Source organism: Berghia stephanieae, chromosome 1, assembly GCF_034508935.2.
Source record: "Berghia stephanieae isolate SIO BIC M18660-M18661 chromosome 1, UCSD_Bste_1.3, whole genome shotgun sequence".
In the NCBI taxonomy this organism is placed as follows: domain Eukaryota; kingdom Metazoa; phylum Mollusca; class Gastropoda; order Nudibranchia; family Aeolidiidae; genus Berghia; species Berghia stephanieae.
This window is the reverse complement of record NC_088360.1, coordinates 125,626,215-125,643,714: the sequence shown is the minus strand read 5'-3', so window position 1 is coordinate 125,643,714 and position 17,500 is coordinate 125,626,215. Positions and strand designations below refer to the sequence as shown.

The 17,500-nt window shown below is 34.3% G+C and overlaps 1 protein-coding gene across 2 annotated transcripts; it reads left to right on the top strand.

Moving 5' to 3' along the window:
* The first annotated feature begins 3,104 nt into the window (after positions 1–3,104).
* Positions 3,105–17,076, top strand: LOC144963047 (uncharacterized). 2 transcript variants are annotated; one of them, XM_078896655.1, is made up of 10 exons: positions 3,105–3,466; positions 5,026–5,116; positions 5,560–5,676; positions 6,997–7,107; positions 7,781–7,999; positions 8,926–9,036; positions 10,103–10,351; positions 11,321–11,470; positions 12,770–12,925; positions 14,847–17,076. In XM_078896655.1, the coding sequence occupies exons 1-10, from the start codon at positions 3,410–3,412 to the stop codon at positions 15,200–15,202; spliced, it is 1,617 nt and encodes a 538-aa protein (XP_078752781.1). In that variant the 5' UTR covers positions 3,105–3,409; the 3' UTR covers positions 15,203–17,076. The 2 variants fall into 2 exon arrangements, with proteins under 2 accessions (XP_078752781.1, XP_078752782.1); XM_078896656.1 differs by lacking the exon at positions 6,997–7,107 and having other exon boundaries at positions 3,197–3,466.
* Positions 17,077–17,500: the final 424 nt, after the last annotated feature.

Genomic DNA, 17,500 nt, shown 5'->3' with positions numbered 1-17,500 from the left:
TACTCAAGAAAAGCCCATATGAAAAATTTGGCCAGAAAACTCGTCCTTCGAATATCGATCGATTTAAATGACCCTCATCTTAGCAAAAACTCTCAAATTTGGGACTTCGCGAAGGGGTAGCAATAGTTTCATCTCAAAAGGGATCATATACAATAATAGCATTCCTGTTCCCCCACATCCACCCCCACCCCAAATTATTAGCTTTCATGACTAGTAAATCGAACATTTTCAAACCCAAATGATGAATGGAGAATCTAATTTATAATATGAAATGTACTTTTTAACAGCCTGCATGGCCGTATCCCACTAAGAAATTATCTATTCATAAATTATCCTTACGTACTTCCAATATCCTTGTTATTACAAAGTTGCAAGTTGCAGTCAATCAATAGTAAAATTTATTATGATAAAGTTGAAACACGCACGTCATCAACCGGTAGACAAATATATAAGACTATAAATAATCCAATCGTCGGGGTTTTAGTTAATCTGTTCTATAACTTATGTTTATCGTCATTCAACAAGGACAAAAATCTGTGGTAGACTGAGGCCATTGGTATCTTTCCAATATTCTCCATCATCCCTCCGCATGGTTAACATTTCTTAAATGACATGGGTATTGTGTGCTCTTCAGTATCGTCAAACTCATAAATAGAGGTGCCTAAATGAGTCAATAAAATGGAGATAAAGATAAAGGAAGTAAATCTGACTCATGAATGATTAACACAAAACAAACGACGTTTCAACTTATCAAGGAAACACAGAGTACATATATATTTATAAAATAAATATATACATACATGTGTGTGTGTGTGTACATAAATACATAAATACATAAATATATATGTACTCTGTGTTTCCTTGATAAAGGCCAAGGGCCGAAACGGCGTTTGTTTTGTGTTGTTCATTCATGAGTCAGATTTACTTCCTTTATCTTTATCTACAGTATCTTCAAAGCCCAACAGTTTCATGTCCTTCTTGTATTAAAGGTCTGACAACGTGTGTATGAAACAGTGCCAGACAAAGCAGAGAAAAAATAATAGAAAAAAATTTCCCCATAATTTTTTATCTTACACCAGTGCATGCTAAATAATTTCTAACTAATTGTATTAAGAAAAACCTTGGATATTAATAAGTATCAATCCCACGGTTTTACCATGCCAATGCGCTTCATGGTGCTTGATTTTCCCAACAGGCTGCGTTAAACCGGATTTCTACTCCGTAAGTATAACTTGCTTGTTAGTGACGCATTTTATTTTATAATACTTTTACAATATACATATCTACAAGTAATCCCTTGAGGTGAATGGGGTAAAAAAGTTGTGCCTTATCCTATAATACATCAGTAGGACATATATTTCACATTTCACGATCATTGTCAGCCATTCAGTCAATGTCCACGCTCAATGTCGCTTGGCTTTGTTTCAATATGATATACAGTCCTACTCATCAACACTACACGTACTTTTTTCATTGTCATTAATCAAATACAATTCACATCAATCATTGTACTCAACCATTTTATATATATATATATATATATATATATATATATATATATATATATATATATATACTCTTTCAAAATCATTCAAATGTTTAAAAAAATGTATATCACATTAATTACAAATCTCAACAAATCTAAAACCCCGCCCCTCTTTCGATTTTCGATCATTATAAGTATCCAGTTACTTTACTTGTCAAATTAGTTTGATTCAAAATTTCTTCCGCCCAACTTTTAGTCATTTATAATTTGAGCTTAAAACGTCTTAGTTTGAAAGATTGAAACAACTAGCTATCATGAATAATGGACAACCTTATCAGTCAGAGTTGAAGGAAAAAAAAAATGGACGGTCGAATTTCATTATGTTCCTCTCTCTCTACATTTCTTCTTCCTTTCATCTTTTCTTTTCTCTCTCCTCCTCCGTTTCATCTTCGTTTTCTATCTTGTCCTCTTCATGAGATTTTGTATTTCGCCAAGTGCATTGTTTTTGCTAATATTATTCTGCTGCTTCTCCCTCCTTCTCCTCCTCCTCCTCCTCCTCCTCCTCCTCCTCCTCCTCCTCCTCCTCCTCCTCCTCCTCCTCCTCCTCCTCCTTCTTCTTCTTCTTCTTCTTCTTCTTCTTCCTCTTCTTCTTCTTCTTCTTCTTCTTCTTCTTCTTCTTCTTCTTCTTCTTCTTCTTCTTCTTCTTCTTCTTCTTCTTCTTCTTCTCCTTTTGCCTTTTATTTGTCTTCTTCTCCTCATGCCCCTTCTCCTCCTTGTCGTCCTCCTCATCTTCCCCCTCCCACTTCTTTTTCTTCTTCTTCTTCTTCTTCTTCTTCTTCTTCTTCTTCTTCTTCTTTGAAATCATAGCAATAGGGAAACAAGATTAACATCTCAATTTTATATTTTATTGCTATTGAGGAAAGAGGTGTTGCTTTTTTTTCAGCAAAATTTTTAAAATAATATAATTATATGTTAATTGGAAATGCTTTTATGAGAAATGAATGAACCATCATTAAATAAAAGTTAATTGAATATGCTCCAAACGGCCAAATGAATGGTGGTCAAATTGGTGTAAAACAACAGAATGTTTTCCCTTGTTTTTTTCTAACTTCGTTTCGGATTTTCCAAATATGAATTGTCCCCAAAACGTGCTTCACACACTTCAACACCTCGACAAGTCAGTCCCCTAACGTGACATGTCATGGCTGTTAGATGATCGACATCCTATTTCAAATTGTAAACAATAATAGGAAGATACTGAAGTCACACGCTCATCAAAGGGATAGGGTGTTTCAAAAAGCATGTAGACAGAAAACATGATTATTGGTGTCCAAATACAAGTTGTACTGAAACACAAGAATGGAGAGGGAGGAGTCATTGTAAGTAGTATTTGTTTGTGTTCGTTGATTTTTGTGGGTTGTGTTTGTCTGTATGTGTTTATATGTGTGCATTGTGTGTGTGTGTGTGTGTGTGTGTGTGTGTGTGTGTGTGTGTGATGATTCTGTAAGAAACAATTTGGATTTGAAGAAACTTTCCAAAATATTTACCTTAAAACGTATTCTATTTTTGTGTCGTTTAGACTGCCTTATATTAGGTGTTATGTTGCATTATGGTCATTATTCACAGATTGTTTAAGATAAAAATGGTAAAACAAAATAGTGTCGTTAAAATTGTTAAACAAAGTAATTGAAATTTTGTGTATGATACTTTACCAATCTTAGTAGGTATCATTTTATATTATTTTTTTTATAAGCACTTTTGAATATCCAATGGATGTTTAAATCACAATTTTAAATGCTTAAATGCTAACATTTATTAAGGACAATAGATGAAGTTGATAATTTTTTATTAGAAAGTGTACTTCCCTGGATGTAGTCAGTCCCCAACATTTCATACTTGGAAACAGCACTTATTCATTAAGCAATGTTTCCTACTGCATGGATTTCTGTCATTTTTATCACGGTTGCTCCAGTTTTAATGGTAATTTTATTTTAAAAAGTGATTCTTTATGGTTTAAGTGGATTTGGTCAAAGTTTTGTTCAAAATTTATGACACAATATTGTATCTTACAGTAATCTTTACTCAGATAAATGAGTGAGCATCTTTCGATGGATTTCGCTCATTTCTGTCGAGAGATTATGTCCACTGTGACTTGTACTTAGAACCAATACGATGGAATTCAGTCCCATCAAGGTAAAAAGGAGACTTGTCTAATGACAATTTCAAGCGATAGTTAGCGTGGTGAGTGGCCAAATTAGTGTCAAAGATCGTAAGAGACAAAATGACAAAACAAAAACAAAATAAAACAAAACAAAAGACAACTCATGCTCCGAAATGAGTTCCTTGGATAAGGCTACACACATCGCGCCATTCAACGCAGGCGTGAATAAGTACCTGGCGGCATATAAACCAATATAAAAATGACGTCTTACAGGTGTTCTTGCATGAGATATGATTCCATATGAGTTGCTGGGGGAAATGAATAAAACACTGCGAAGCTAATTAAGCATGGTGAATCCGTAAAATGCGCCATGTGAATCATAATTTAATTTTAAAGAAAAAGGACTGGTTTATGTTTCACTTGTACACAAACAAATAATTGCCATGCAAAATAAAGAAACTTTACCAAGGAGACACTGGGCATCTAAAATTTTCAAACAAAATTTACAGAACAACTTCATTAGAACGCAATTATCTTGAAAACCAGATCAGATAATTTTCCTCAACTCTCTTCTTACCAACAACATTGAAAATCGTCCCATTAATTACGCAAGATACAGCCAATATTTTCTCATTAAAATTTCTTTTGAACATCACAAAATTTAAAGAATTTTTAAAATTACAGTTATGAAAAAAATAACACTTTGTTGTAAAGCTTGTTTTACTGAAAAAATATGTATAGAAAGATCTTCCTGTTTTTGTGTTTGAGTAAAAAAAATGTATTGTGTTAGTTTGGTGTGAAATGAAAATGACCAGTAATGAGAAAGTTTATGCCATGTGGTTTACTGTCTGGCCAATAGAAGACACCACATTATTATACACAGACTTCTCTTTGAGATGATAATATATACTTTTCTGATGTTGTTTTCAGGGCAAGTATTGAGTTTATTTATAAATAATAAATATTACATGAAACGTTTTTAATGATTTTTACCGCTAGTTTTACCAAATGTATATTCATAAGAGGTTTTTAATAACATATCCCTTTTCTAACGTAGACATTGAGTCTGATCACATTTAGGGCAAGTTATTTATTTTTTCATGGTCATCATTATGACTGATCAGTAATTAGGTCTCTCGGTTCCTTAAGATCTGGTAAAATAAAGGAAATATGGAACGAACTGCTTAGCCTATCACAATGTGTCGTTGATATGGAATATTATAGAGCTTCAAGGGCGACTGCCAATGTTTGTTTTAAACAGGGACTTTATTTATATGACTTATTTAAGGCCTTTTGTTTCCTAATCATTCGATTAGGACGCCTCGGCTAACTCTCTAATCGTCTGTGTCAATTCATTGATATAAATATTATTTTACAGCAGCCATTAAATATTCCGTATGAAGTATGGATTGATTTATACCCATTAACAACGGAATCTCAACGTAGGAATGGGAAATCTTTGGTCATAGGTGAGTTAACATCTGTATATGGGCGAGTGTGTAAGTACTTGGCCATTCATATTACGATATAAAGAATGAACAGTAATCATGAATTCAACGAGATAATTAACAAAGAAAAGTGTATCCAAACATATGAATTACATCATACACATTTGTGACACGTCGTCGCAAGTCCGTATGATGTCAAAATGAATCAGAATCAGGAAATATTAATTAAAAATGGTAAGAATTACAAAGTTAAGATTATAGTAATTTGAGAAGCTATTATTTGTTCTTCTTAATAAGGCAGATAAATCAATTTATTTCTTCATAAATTAGACGTTAAACTCGATTTTCAGTATCTGGTTCACCCCGGCATGATACCGAATAGAGTCAGTTGGTCACCTGTTAAGCTACTTTCACGTACGTACTATTGGGTTCCTTTTTGCTCTATAGATTGTCTTTATCCGCAGACGCATGTAGTAGTGCTCCTTGTTTGAATGCCGGAACGTGCATTGTATCACCAACACAGCCATATTTGTACACCTGTCAATGTGGACCAGGCTACACTGGCGTCATATGTCATAGAGGTTTGTTTGTTTATGACCCTTTGTACAGCTTACAACAACCTCTCCCAAGAAACGCAAATCAAAATTATGACCAAATTTGTGACAAAATGATTCTCCGTATTTTCTCCGCAAATCTAGCACTCACCAAAAAAACAAACAAAAAACAACACAAAACAAAAACAACAACAACATGAAACAAAAACAAAAAAAAAAAAAAAACAAAAAACCCCAAAAATAAACAATGAAACAAAAAACCCCAGACCCCCTAAAAAACAAAAAAAAAACAAAAACAAAAAACAAACAAACAAAAAACAAAAACAAAACATCCAAAAACAAAACAAAAACAAAACAACCAAAAAAAAACAACAAAAAAACCCCCCAAAAAACAACAAAAAAACCCCCAAAAAACAAAAACAAAAAACAAACAAACCCTACAACAACCACAACCATTCCGCTCCACCCCCCGTCCTAGTATAAAATGACTCCAACAAAAGAACCAAAAAAAGTCCCAGCCTCAGTTGAAGTTTGGATAAGTCTCTGGCTGGGGTGCACGGAAATGTATAATATTGAAACCATCTAATTTATTAACAATACACGTTGACGATGGTTGAACACTCTAGTGTTGCAGAACAATGTCATCTAAAGGATACAAACTTTATAAAAGTACGAAATAACAATTTGTGGCGCACAATACATATTTAATAAAATGTCACAATCAACCACATCAATCGTTTCCATTATGGGGCAGAGTCAATTACATCCGCCTATCTATCTATTTGTTAATCGTTTCGAGTGGCAATCTAAAGTCCTGGAATTCTGTAAAACTAAGAGAACGAGAAGAATATTTATTTTCTCAATGCATGGGATTCAGTTAAATAGTTATAGCAAAGCATTACTCATAATTAGTTGAGCAGTATTTTGTGACTAAGACTTTATTTCTTAAAGAAAAGTTTGCAATGTAAGTTTGTCATTTTGTCTTGTGATAAAAGTTTGTAAAATTGTAATATCGCCTAATGGGCGTCATGTCTTGTCCTATATGTTAACTAACGCTTTAGTAAATTTTGCGCTGTAAGAGGCTCACGTTTGGCCGAAATATTTATTCTTGAATTAATAAGGATGCAAAAAACCGGGACCAATGATTAGAATACAAGTATGATTTTACAAGTAATACAGATGGGGGCCGTAGATATCTTGATTGGTTCGCAAATTATCCCAGTTCTACTCGAGTGCACCACAAATTGAGCTATTGGATCTTTACCCCCATAAAACGCTATATTTTCAAATGTATTTTAAAGAAAAGCATTTTTAAAAATCTAATCTTATCTATTTAACAATTCTAAGGTCTCAACAAATGTGCTGGGAATCCTTGTGTAAATGGCGCATGCGTGGACAACATTGGATCCTTCCGTTGTAATTGCTTTTCTGGATTTACCGGGAAACTTTGTGAGACGGGTATCTTGAATTCTAGTTCTATTTCCTTAGGCATATCGTAATTATTTTCAAAAGTATAAGTAATAATTTCATCTATGTTTAATACCGATTTATTACTTCTGATAATCAGATTATTACGTCTAAAATCAAAATTAATATTTGATGAAACGCATGGGCATGTCGAGTTAATTAGTACTTATTCAGTAGGTGGTGATTTTATAATACGTATAACTGTATCACCAGATTTGGGTCATCGTGAACGTGATTGTATAGTTTCTCCGCACAGTAGAATAGAGTAGTTAGATGATTATTTGATCGTGGCCGATGAGGTCAGTGACCTCATTGGTTTTGTTTAATTGCACTCAGTTGTGTCGAAAGCCGGATGGGCCTTCGGGTTTAAACTTTAACTGTCGGTCAACCATTTCATACTACTGCCATAGTCTGACCCCCCTTCCCAAAAAAAAAAAAGAAACCCAACAAAAAAAACCCAAAAATAAAACAACAAAACAAAACAAATCAAACACGTTTTAAAAATTTTGATCAGTAAATGACCCGCACGCACTGAAGTCCCACGTTTGAGAGTATTTGACACTTTCAGTTTTTTTAGGGGGAGGGGAGGGGGGGGGGTTCTATCAAATGCATAGTGTCTAAACATTATCAAATGATTTTCCATTGTTAAAATATATATGCACAGATATAAATGAGTGCCAAAATTCACCATGCCAAAATGGAGGTTTTTGCTACGAATCATTTCCGGGTTTTTACGCATGCCAGTGCCCGAAGGGATATCGTGGTTTCCAGTGTGAAACAGACATTGATGAGTGCCTGGCTCTAAGTCCTTGTCAAAATGGTGGAATGTGTCGGCAGGGACCACCTGGAACTTATGACTGTATTTGCCCTCCCGGATTCACAGGTGATATATTTAATAAGGGGATAATATTAAAGTTCGATAAAGCCTAAATTGATCGAATGAATAATACTTCTTCATTGAGCTCCCAGGTTTAAATTTGATAAAAGATATTACGTCCACTTCATATTTTGTTTAGAACGTCTGAATATATTTTCATACACTTATTCAGTTCTTTCCCTGTATATTTGCTGATCCTTTGACGGATCATAGTCCCTTAAACTTCCTTAAGGAACAACAATCAATCACCTGCCAATCAGCTTGTCTCTAGTTGGAGTTACTTCCAGCCAGTCATCTTTGTTTGGTTCCCATTTTCTTGAAAACATTAACCTATGAATTAAATGAAGCAAATTCTTGCAATCCGTTTCTGGTCAAGCACAGTTTATGAGCAGAAATCACAAGAAGCTTATCTCCTACAAGACGCCAGCAATAAAATAGAAAATAAGTAATGTGTCATCCACTGTCGTTCGTCCTACTTTCTCTACTCGCTTAGCTTAAGAATTTCTTGAATACGAAAGGGCATTTAAAAAAACAACTCATATTGGTAAAGCTACAATACAATAAAATATGTTCAAAACTTTGGCCAGGAAACGTTTCCTTCAAATATCAATCGAGTAAAATAACCTTCATCTTGTCAAAATTTCTCAAACTAATGACTTTCATGGTCTTCCTTGAAATCCAATTTTCGAGAGTTTTGACAAGATGAGAGTCATATCGATCGATATTTGAAGGACGACTTTTCTGCATTTTTATTTTTCTTCCAATTTTTGCGTTAAAATCGCTTTAGTCAAATTTCTCCCTTTTCACAAAAAGCGCAATTGTATTGTAAAAAACGCCTTGTTATATTTAATATACAAAATGTAATACCTATTCTATATTTAATATAATATATTTAATATGCTTTTAATATATGATCTTTTTCCCATTTAAAGGAAGCCATTGTGAAGACAAGATTCCAGAATGCTCTCCCCATCCCTGTCAAAATGGAGGCAGGTGTGTTGAGGGTGAAGGATTCCACGGTTTTCAGTGCATTTGTATCACAGGTAAATAGTGCATATCTTTGACTCTTTGACTTCAACTCAAACCAATATAGAATATTGGACTTTGCTCATTACTTCCATATTCACTGTGTTGACACACGAAGGAGCAGGCACTGGTGTAAGATAAAGATCTGAAAGAAATAGTGACTGAAATAGTGCTAGACAAAGCAGAAATAAAATACAAGAAAAAAAAATCCCAAAAAATCAGCCTGCTTCTACTGCCCCAGAAGAGACAGGTTCATTTTTGGATTGCTTTTTTCTTTCATGTATTTTTCTTCCTGCTTTGTCTGCACTGCTTCATATACAATATTTCATATCAGATTCCTTGTTGTAGTTATAGGGAGGTGTTTTTTATAGATAGGTTTTACCAGGGGTCTGAATTAGTTGGGTATTTATCTTATTGTTTTAAAGACAATAGTGACTGCCAAATTGAGAATAAAATAATAAAGCTTTGTCCAAAAAAAAATAATTAAATGATTAAAACGAGAGTGGTTGAATTAATTTCTCGAATCCGGGTGACAATGAAATCAGTTTTATAAGACACAATCGACACTTTTTTTAGCAATGGTTTTTAAACTAGTTAAGGTACTTTTAGAAACTAGGAGTCAAGGATACCGAAAGGATCACAAGTAACCATTAGATTTGAACAAACCTCAAATTTAATAAATCTGGAAGCAATTTAGAAACACACATCGCATTATAATGGTTTTTAAAAAATGGCAAGCAGCTACAAAAATTAACAAATTTAATTTTGTGTAATTAAAAAAACCCCAAACAAGTCAGACACTCTGAACCAATCTGTTTGAGATTCAAGTAGGTTGGCATCATAAATGTTGTTTAAACCAAGTATTGAATTTTTGGTATTTTGTTTGAGTGTGACTTCTGATGGATCATCTGATATAATATAACAAAAGTTTTTTAAACAAAAAAAAAAAAAAAAAAAAAATGAACCCGAATTGTGTACCTAAACAATAGGACATATGAGCTGCGAGTCTTGTTAACACTTCATAATCTCCTTATTGTAATAAACACAATAAAGCAGGTAAACGCATTTTTGTATTCGTGACAGGTTTTACAGGACGTTTGTGTGAAAAAGAACAGGTAATTAATGATTGTACAAGAAATGCGTCACTATGTGGACATAACGGCCAGTGCATACCTTTGGTGAATGCTATTGATGTATACGGATGCCTCTGTTCGAACGGTATGATGATCGGTAACCGTTCTTGCGATGAAAATAGTAGCAATGTTTTGACTTTTGACCCCTGCAAATCATCTCCTTGTCAAAATGGCGGACGTTGCAAGAGTGGACCACAAGGTTTGTCTTTGTTTAACGTGTGTTAGTGTTAGGTATTTTTGATAAATGTTTACAACACATCTCTGACTACAGCACCCACACTTTATTCGCCTGGATCTCGAAACAAAATCTATTTTATTTCCCTAAATGGTCACTACTATTGATTCTGTTTTGCATTTCAGCTACAACAAGAAAATGCCTTTACCCACTATGAACAATATAATCTGTTAAAAGAAAAATCATTGAAAGAAAGGACGGGGGGGGGGGGGGGGGGGGGGGGGAGGGGGTGCGGGGGGGGGGAGATATGATAGTTAAAAGAATAAAAAAACCCTCAAAAACTACAAATCTCGATTCGACTCGTATAAGCGATTCGTTACTTATGAGTCAAATACTCAATACAAAATGGGATCCCTGCATACTTAAAAATCCATTCAATGAGAAGCAAAATCCAAAAATCATCAGTAAAATATGTTTATATGACCAATCTCCGTGGTTGTCACACCCTGTGTATTACTCTATATACAAATAAAATTCAGTTTTTCTACGTAAATGACAACAGCCGCCGAACTATCAGTACAGTCTTCTCTCATTTTGGCCAAAAACATTTTCATATAACGACTGAGTGAGATGATGTAGATTTAAAAAAATGACCAAAAACAAAAATTAATCAAAATCCACGGGGGGTGGGGGGGGGGGGTATTTGGTATTTTTTCTAGTTCGATACACAAATCTCAAATCCTCCAAATTTTGATCTAGAACCGACTCTCATATTTTTAAAAAACCAATGAGAGAATGTGAGTAACGAGCTTTTTCCAAGCACACAATATTATGCGCCGTTAAGAGTAGGACTCGTAACCAGGACCTTCCGATCTGAAGGCGAGTATCATACTACTAGATCACAAAATCCGCAAAAAGTTTTTCTTCTTCTGAGTATGGATAACGGTGTCATTATTCATGTAGCATTTGCCACGTCTGTTTTCACCTGTTCAGGTTTCTACCGCTGCCAATGCAAATGTGGATACACAGGACCTTTTTGCCAATCAACCATCGATAACTTTGACAATGTAGCCAACAATCGTTGCCAAAATGGCGGTGTTTGCATTCAAACTGCCCGGAAACAACTATGCATATGCCCTTCCAGTGAGTAAATACGGTCTTGCGTTTACTCATAATAAATTATTTAGTCCTTTGCACTTTTCATGGTTTCTGCGAAAACGTTGAAAATTACTATCTGCTCAAACCTCAAACTGTCTCCACAACAAAATCAAATACGTTACGAGATGAATTTTTTAAATAAATAGAATAGTTATAAAGTAAATATTCATAATTAATAACACAATAAGTACATACGAGAAACAAGTCGAACATTTCGGTGTTTTTACAAAATTTGATTTTTATAATGTAGCATTTATTCCTTCCAGCAAATTTTGAGAAACCAAATTTCCATCTCATGATGTAATATTGCCCGCTGTTCGTTGTTGTCCTTTTGATCATTTTCACTTTTACAATGTCTATGACTGCCTTAAGCTTTATAATTTTTCACACCTGAGTCGATCGAAGTAATGCTTGTAACTTGTCCCACCATAATGCACATAACTATTCTATGTCCCACCTTTGCTTATCCTTTATCATATCAATGTCCACAGGGAGAAGACAATGGAATGCTTAAAGCAACACGCATGATTTAATTATTTCATATGATATTTTGGTGTTATCCAAAGGAGTCCGGCGGCGTTTATACTCTGAAGAGTTTCTTTTAATTTGTTTAGTCCATAGTCCATCAGTCTCCAACGCTTTCAAGGCTGATATAGAATCAGTGAAAAATACAATTTGCTTGTTATGGTTTGCGTCTTGATTCATTGTTTTTGATAGCTTCCAATTCTACTCTTTAATTTGTGCATATAGCACCCAATGGAATTGCAAAGGCATGTGGTGAGGAGGCGGAAGATGCAGAACATATACTGCAGCGATGCAGAAGATACACAACCCATTGAGAAAAGATATGGCCATCTGCAACCTCTCTACATACAAAACGTTTCAGCCGGCTAGAAGAACTCAAAAAGACGAGTACCTTCATCTTCGAAAACAGGACTCCAGATATAAAGGCATACGGGAAGAAGAATACAAAGGAGTGTTGTCTTTTGTGTAATGCATTGTGATTGCAGCCCTATGATTGTACTCAATTTTTTTTCTCCTCCTAGGCTTTATCAATCCAATTAATGTTCATTCGTTATTATGATAAGTGTTCATTTTGGCAGAGGACGGACCTTTGACCAAAAGTTCCTTCTTACATACTTTATCTTTATCAGATATATCCATTTTACTTCCATTTAATAATACTTGATATTGTTACATGAAATACTACACAATAGGTAGCAGCCAAACCACATTGCTATAGAGGAATTCATCAATTTTAAAGCTATAACTATACTGTTTCAGACTATACAGGTGAGAACTGTGAAGTGCCATTGACTAAGTGTACAGATGGTTCAAATCCTTGCCCTCACAATGCGACATGCATTTACAACCAGACTGAAGGGAAGGTTGCTTGCCTGTGTCGGGATGGCTTTACGGGAAACTTTTGTCAACTTCGTGGTAATTAAAGATAAATAAACGATTCTTGGTGACAATACAATTCGAAGGTATATCCTAGACTTTAATAACAGTTTATAGATTAAAACTATGAAGTATGAGGCTTGTTGTAAGTAATTTAAGACGAGAAAAGCATGATGATAAATGATCTGAGAACATGTGTATAAAAGTGGTGTCAGATAAAGCAGAAAGAAAATTAGAAGACAAAACCGTCCCCAAAAAATCTGGTTGCCTCGACAGGGGACTGAACCTCAGATTTATGAAAGAGGAGTCACATTATGTGTAGGGACCGAAAAATAGAGTGCCACTATGGAATAGATGACACCTTTCGTTTTCAATATAAGCCAGCTTAAAAGAGAGAAAAAGGCAAAATAGTTGACCATCGTAGACAATTCATTGGTTCTTTCCCTTTGTCCGATGACTAGGTATGTGAAACTGTCGTACAATGGGAAAGAAACAAATCAAAAGCCTGCTCGGATATGTATGATTTTCAACATTTTCAATTCTCAAAACTTTAAAAGTCCCAGGTTTGAGTGTTTTTGATGAGATGAGGGTCAATTCAATCCATCGACATTTGAAGAACGCGTTTTCTGGTGACCATTTTATAAACGTTTTTTGTCAGAGTAAGATAGGAATGCCACGTTCAATCTTGTCTGAAGATAAAATGAGGGTAAAGAACAGCTAAATCCAATAGACTCTATGTAGTTAACATTACACATAGATTTGTGTGATAGTTACAGGTAAAATGGTATTATTTTGCTAGCCACAAGTTAATATTTTACTAAATCCCGCACACAATCAACTTTGGCAGGACTATTAAAAGAGCTAATAAACTTACCACAGGAACGATGTCTTTTAATGATTTATATACTGAATACTGCTTAAGAAAAATTGGAAATAATTTAGATAATCCAAAAACATCCTTTAAATCTTAAGATCATTAAGTCGAACAGAAGTGACCGATTGTTGTCTATACGAACAAAAAGTGAAAGACACCTCCGGTCCTTTATACCTTACAGTTGCAGAATTTTTAACAAGGAAAATAATTTATAAATTTTGGTCTACGTCTGTTTTGACTTTGAATCCTTTTCTTTAAAATTACTCCTTACCCACAATTTTTAAACATCAATTTATAAAACCGCTTACTACGACTTTTCTATTTACCTATTTATTCTACATTATGTGCCATGTAATTTATGTCATTTTTTCTCAGTCAATTTACAATAGTTCTATACTGTATCTAATTCTTAGCTTTATACTAATCTTTTTTCTTATATGTTGACATATATATATACCTTTTCTAGATATCTATATCTTTACAATTATATAATCTGTATGCCCCTTGAAATTTATACTATGTAATTATTCTCATAGCTTACAATATTATTACACTATACCTATTCCCAAATTTTCCTTTACCACATTATATTTACGTATATTATTATGTTTATGTATGTATCATTGTCGGCGTTTTAAACGTCTGTACAAAAATTTCATTTTGGATGAATAAAGTACATTATTATTATTGTCATTATTATTATTATTATTATTATTATTATTATTATTATTATTATTATTATTATTATTATTATTATTATTATTATTATTATTATTATTATTATTATCATTATTATTATTATATATACAAACCCATACTGACTAAAAGCTAGTAATTAAACCCCGTACTGACAAAACTCAATAATGACTAAACCCTATACTGCTTTAACGACACACTGACAAAATACAAAACTGACTAAACCCTATATTGACTAAACCCCATACTGATTCAATTTTCATTATAACTAAACTTCACAATGACTAAGTCCCTAACTGTATAAACCCAATAATGACCCAAACCCCATATGACTAAATCACTTACTGACTAAACGTTTCACTGACGAACCCCCCTACTATCTCTCTATAGGTTTCAACAACTCGGTAACTAGCGTTGGAAGAATTGACCTCAAGACATCGGCCTTCAACCCGACTATTCTGATCGTTACTCTAAGCACCGTGGGGGCAATAGGCATTTTGGTCGGTGTTGCAATGCTATCCGTCTACTTCTGTAGAAGAAAAAGGCCGAAGGATTTATGTGCTTCCATTCCACCTGGATCTCTTTGCTGTGGGATAAGACCAGATGCAACAACATCGATCAGCGCCTGGTTTGTCAACAATGAAGTTCAATTTAACTCTGAGCCTCTTCCACAGTCGACCACTATAAATCCTCCACTTACAACTTTTTATCCGAGTTTGTATCATCAACGCAGAGACTTTACATAAAATGTAACATTATGTAATATAACGTACGACATCAAAACCTCTAGCGTTATGTGTTTAATATAACACAGTCAAACAATGTTGAGCTTGGCCATATAACAGACAGGTAACAATAATATCAGAACCCAAGCGTTGGCTTTGGGTCAGTTGATAATGTATTTTCCATATATTACTCTACATGAATAAGATGTGAATTAGTGCCTGGTTACTGATAGTGCTGGTAGCCTGAAAGGTAAAAATACGTTATGAAATGGAAATTGCTTCCCATGCAGTATGTTTGGGGAAAAAAGCATGGCGTATTGGGTCAAGTGACTTAAACCAAAGAAATTCGCTATGCATTGTCCCTATCTATTTGTTCACACCAATGCTTATACTCAAGTTATTGCACTTCTAATTCCATCGTTTGTTTCCCCACCAGGCCATAAGAAGCACACTTATATATCATAATAAAACACAGACTACGTGTGAGAGATCTATTTTCAAATTATTCACGTTTGTCATTAGCCTGACTTTTTCAGATTAACTTGACAAACTCAAATTGGTTAAAATTATTTATGCGCTCATTGGCAAAGCAAGATTATCCGTAAAAACCCACCGAACCAGGGTTTTTGATTACTACCCTTTGAAAAGGATGCAAGTCTGTCACAAAGTACGTTTTGCCATTTCTAATAACCTCAGCTACCCAATCGATAGTTTATTGCATCAAAGGGCAAAGCAAACAAAATTGAAGAAAATTATTTGAAATTTTAATCCGACTTTTTTTTTTGCTTTAAAAGAACGATAAAATTGCTGACTACCCTTTGCAAAGTTGCAAGTCTATCAAAAAGTACTTTTTGCCATTTCTAATAAACTCAGCTACCCAATCACTATATTTTTTGATTGCCAGAGGTCAGAAAAAACCCGTATCAACGACTGAAACTGGCCTCTTTTCTTGTGAATCATGCGCTATAACTAATGAGCAATCGTGACCCCTTTGATCTTGTTTGTCTCTGTCATAACTTATTAATATTTGAGTAGAGAGGATCAAATTGTTTTCGATAGTTTACTGGATCAAAGGGCAAAGCAAACAGAACGGAAGAAAAGGATTTGAAAATTTTAATCGGGTGGATCAAATTATTTGAAATGGTTTATGCACCAAAAGGCACAGCAACAGATCAGAAGAACACTTTTTTTGTTGAAAATTAATAAAATAGCTAGACCGGATTGTTAGATCTTTTATGCACAAAAGGAAATGTGCAATTATTTGCAGGTCTGATATCCGAACGCAACTATGGGCTTGTTTTAACATCGTTGTAACGGATCATAATTGCGTTGATTTGAGAGCATTTCCATTATAACAAAGGGCCCATAATAATTTGGGTTATCAGACCTGCAAATAAGTACACATGGACTAAGGGAAACCCAAATAAAATAAGATAAAGATAATTTGGAAATGGCCTTGTTGGTCACCCGATAACTTCTTAATCACGTTATTGACCGGTGTCCTTTAGGTCACAATTATTCGATTCCATCGTATTATATTTTAGTGTTTTATGTGAGAATAAGCTCCATCTCTATTGTACTCGTCTTTGTACAGCCAAATTTACGTGACAATTTGCTACAATTAATTATCCTCATTAACGCCTTTTTTCCTTTTCGGTAATTTTTTTTGTTTTTATGTAGAGAGATAATTTGAAGTCCCAATTTTCGACAATACCATTTCGGACAGCTAGCGTACAGAAGACTTTTAAGCCATCCCTCTTTTACCGCAAGAATTTAAAAGTACATTTCCTCATTTAAAGTGCATAATCTAAAGCAGCATAATTTATACTCAAGATGAATGCCTTTGTCTGGACAAAAAAGAAATAAATGAAAACAATAAAAGCCTCGTTGTAAAATCTGTTTTATTAATCTTTTGACGAACGAACGTAATTTCATCCCGCTTGTGAAGTTGACATTTTAAATTGTTTCACCTTACCATCATTACAGCATCGAATTCCTTTTTAGGGTTCCTCCAAAATTGATTAGCGCATCACAATAGTCGTGTCTCCTCCTACTCGTCAAGTGCTGCTGTTGACATGAAATCCTCTGTACAGCGCTTCGAGCACAGCTAATGGAAAATAATTGATCTCAAAAGCCCCAAAAGCCCAAGTTGCAGATATTTGCTCACTGCTTTGTCCAGTTGCTGTGTAGTTTGACTGTTTCGACTCATTGTGAACAAATAAATAACTGTTTTGCAAAACAATGAAACAAAAATGAATATAGTGGCCTCAAAATAAGAACACAATACCACAACCCATCCTGTCTTGTCTGGAGTCTTTT

Bases quoted from the DNA above. Each gene is read 5' to 3' on its own strand.
- LOC144963047 (XM_078896655.1), top strand. From the start codon at position 3,410: ATGTTTCCTACTGCATGGATTTCTGTCATTTTTATCACGGTTGCTCCA. The intron at 3,467-5,025 runs GTAATTTTATTT...ATTATTTTACAG, and splicing joins CGGTTGCTCCAGTTTTAATG to CAGCCATTAAATATTCCGTA. The intron at 5,117-5,559 runs GTGAGTTAACAT...CTTTATCCGCAG, and splicing joins TGGGAAATCTTTGGTCATAG to ACGCATGTAGTAGTGCTCCT.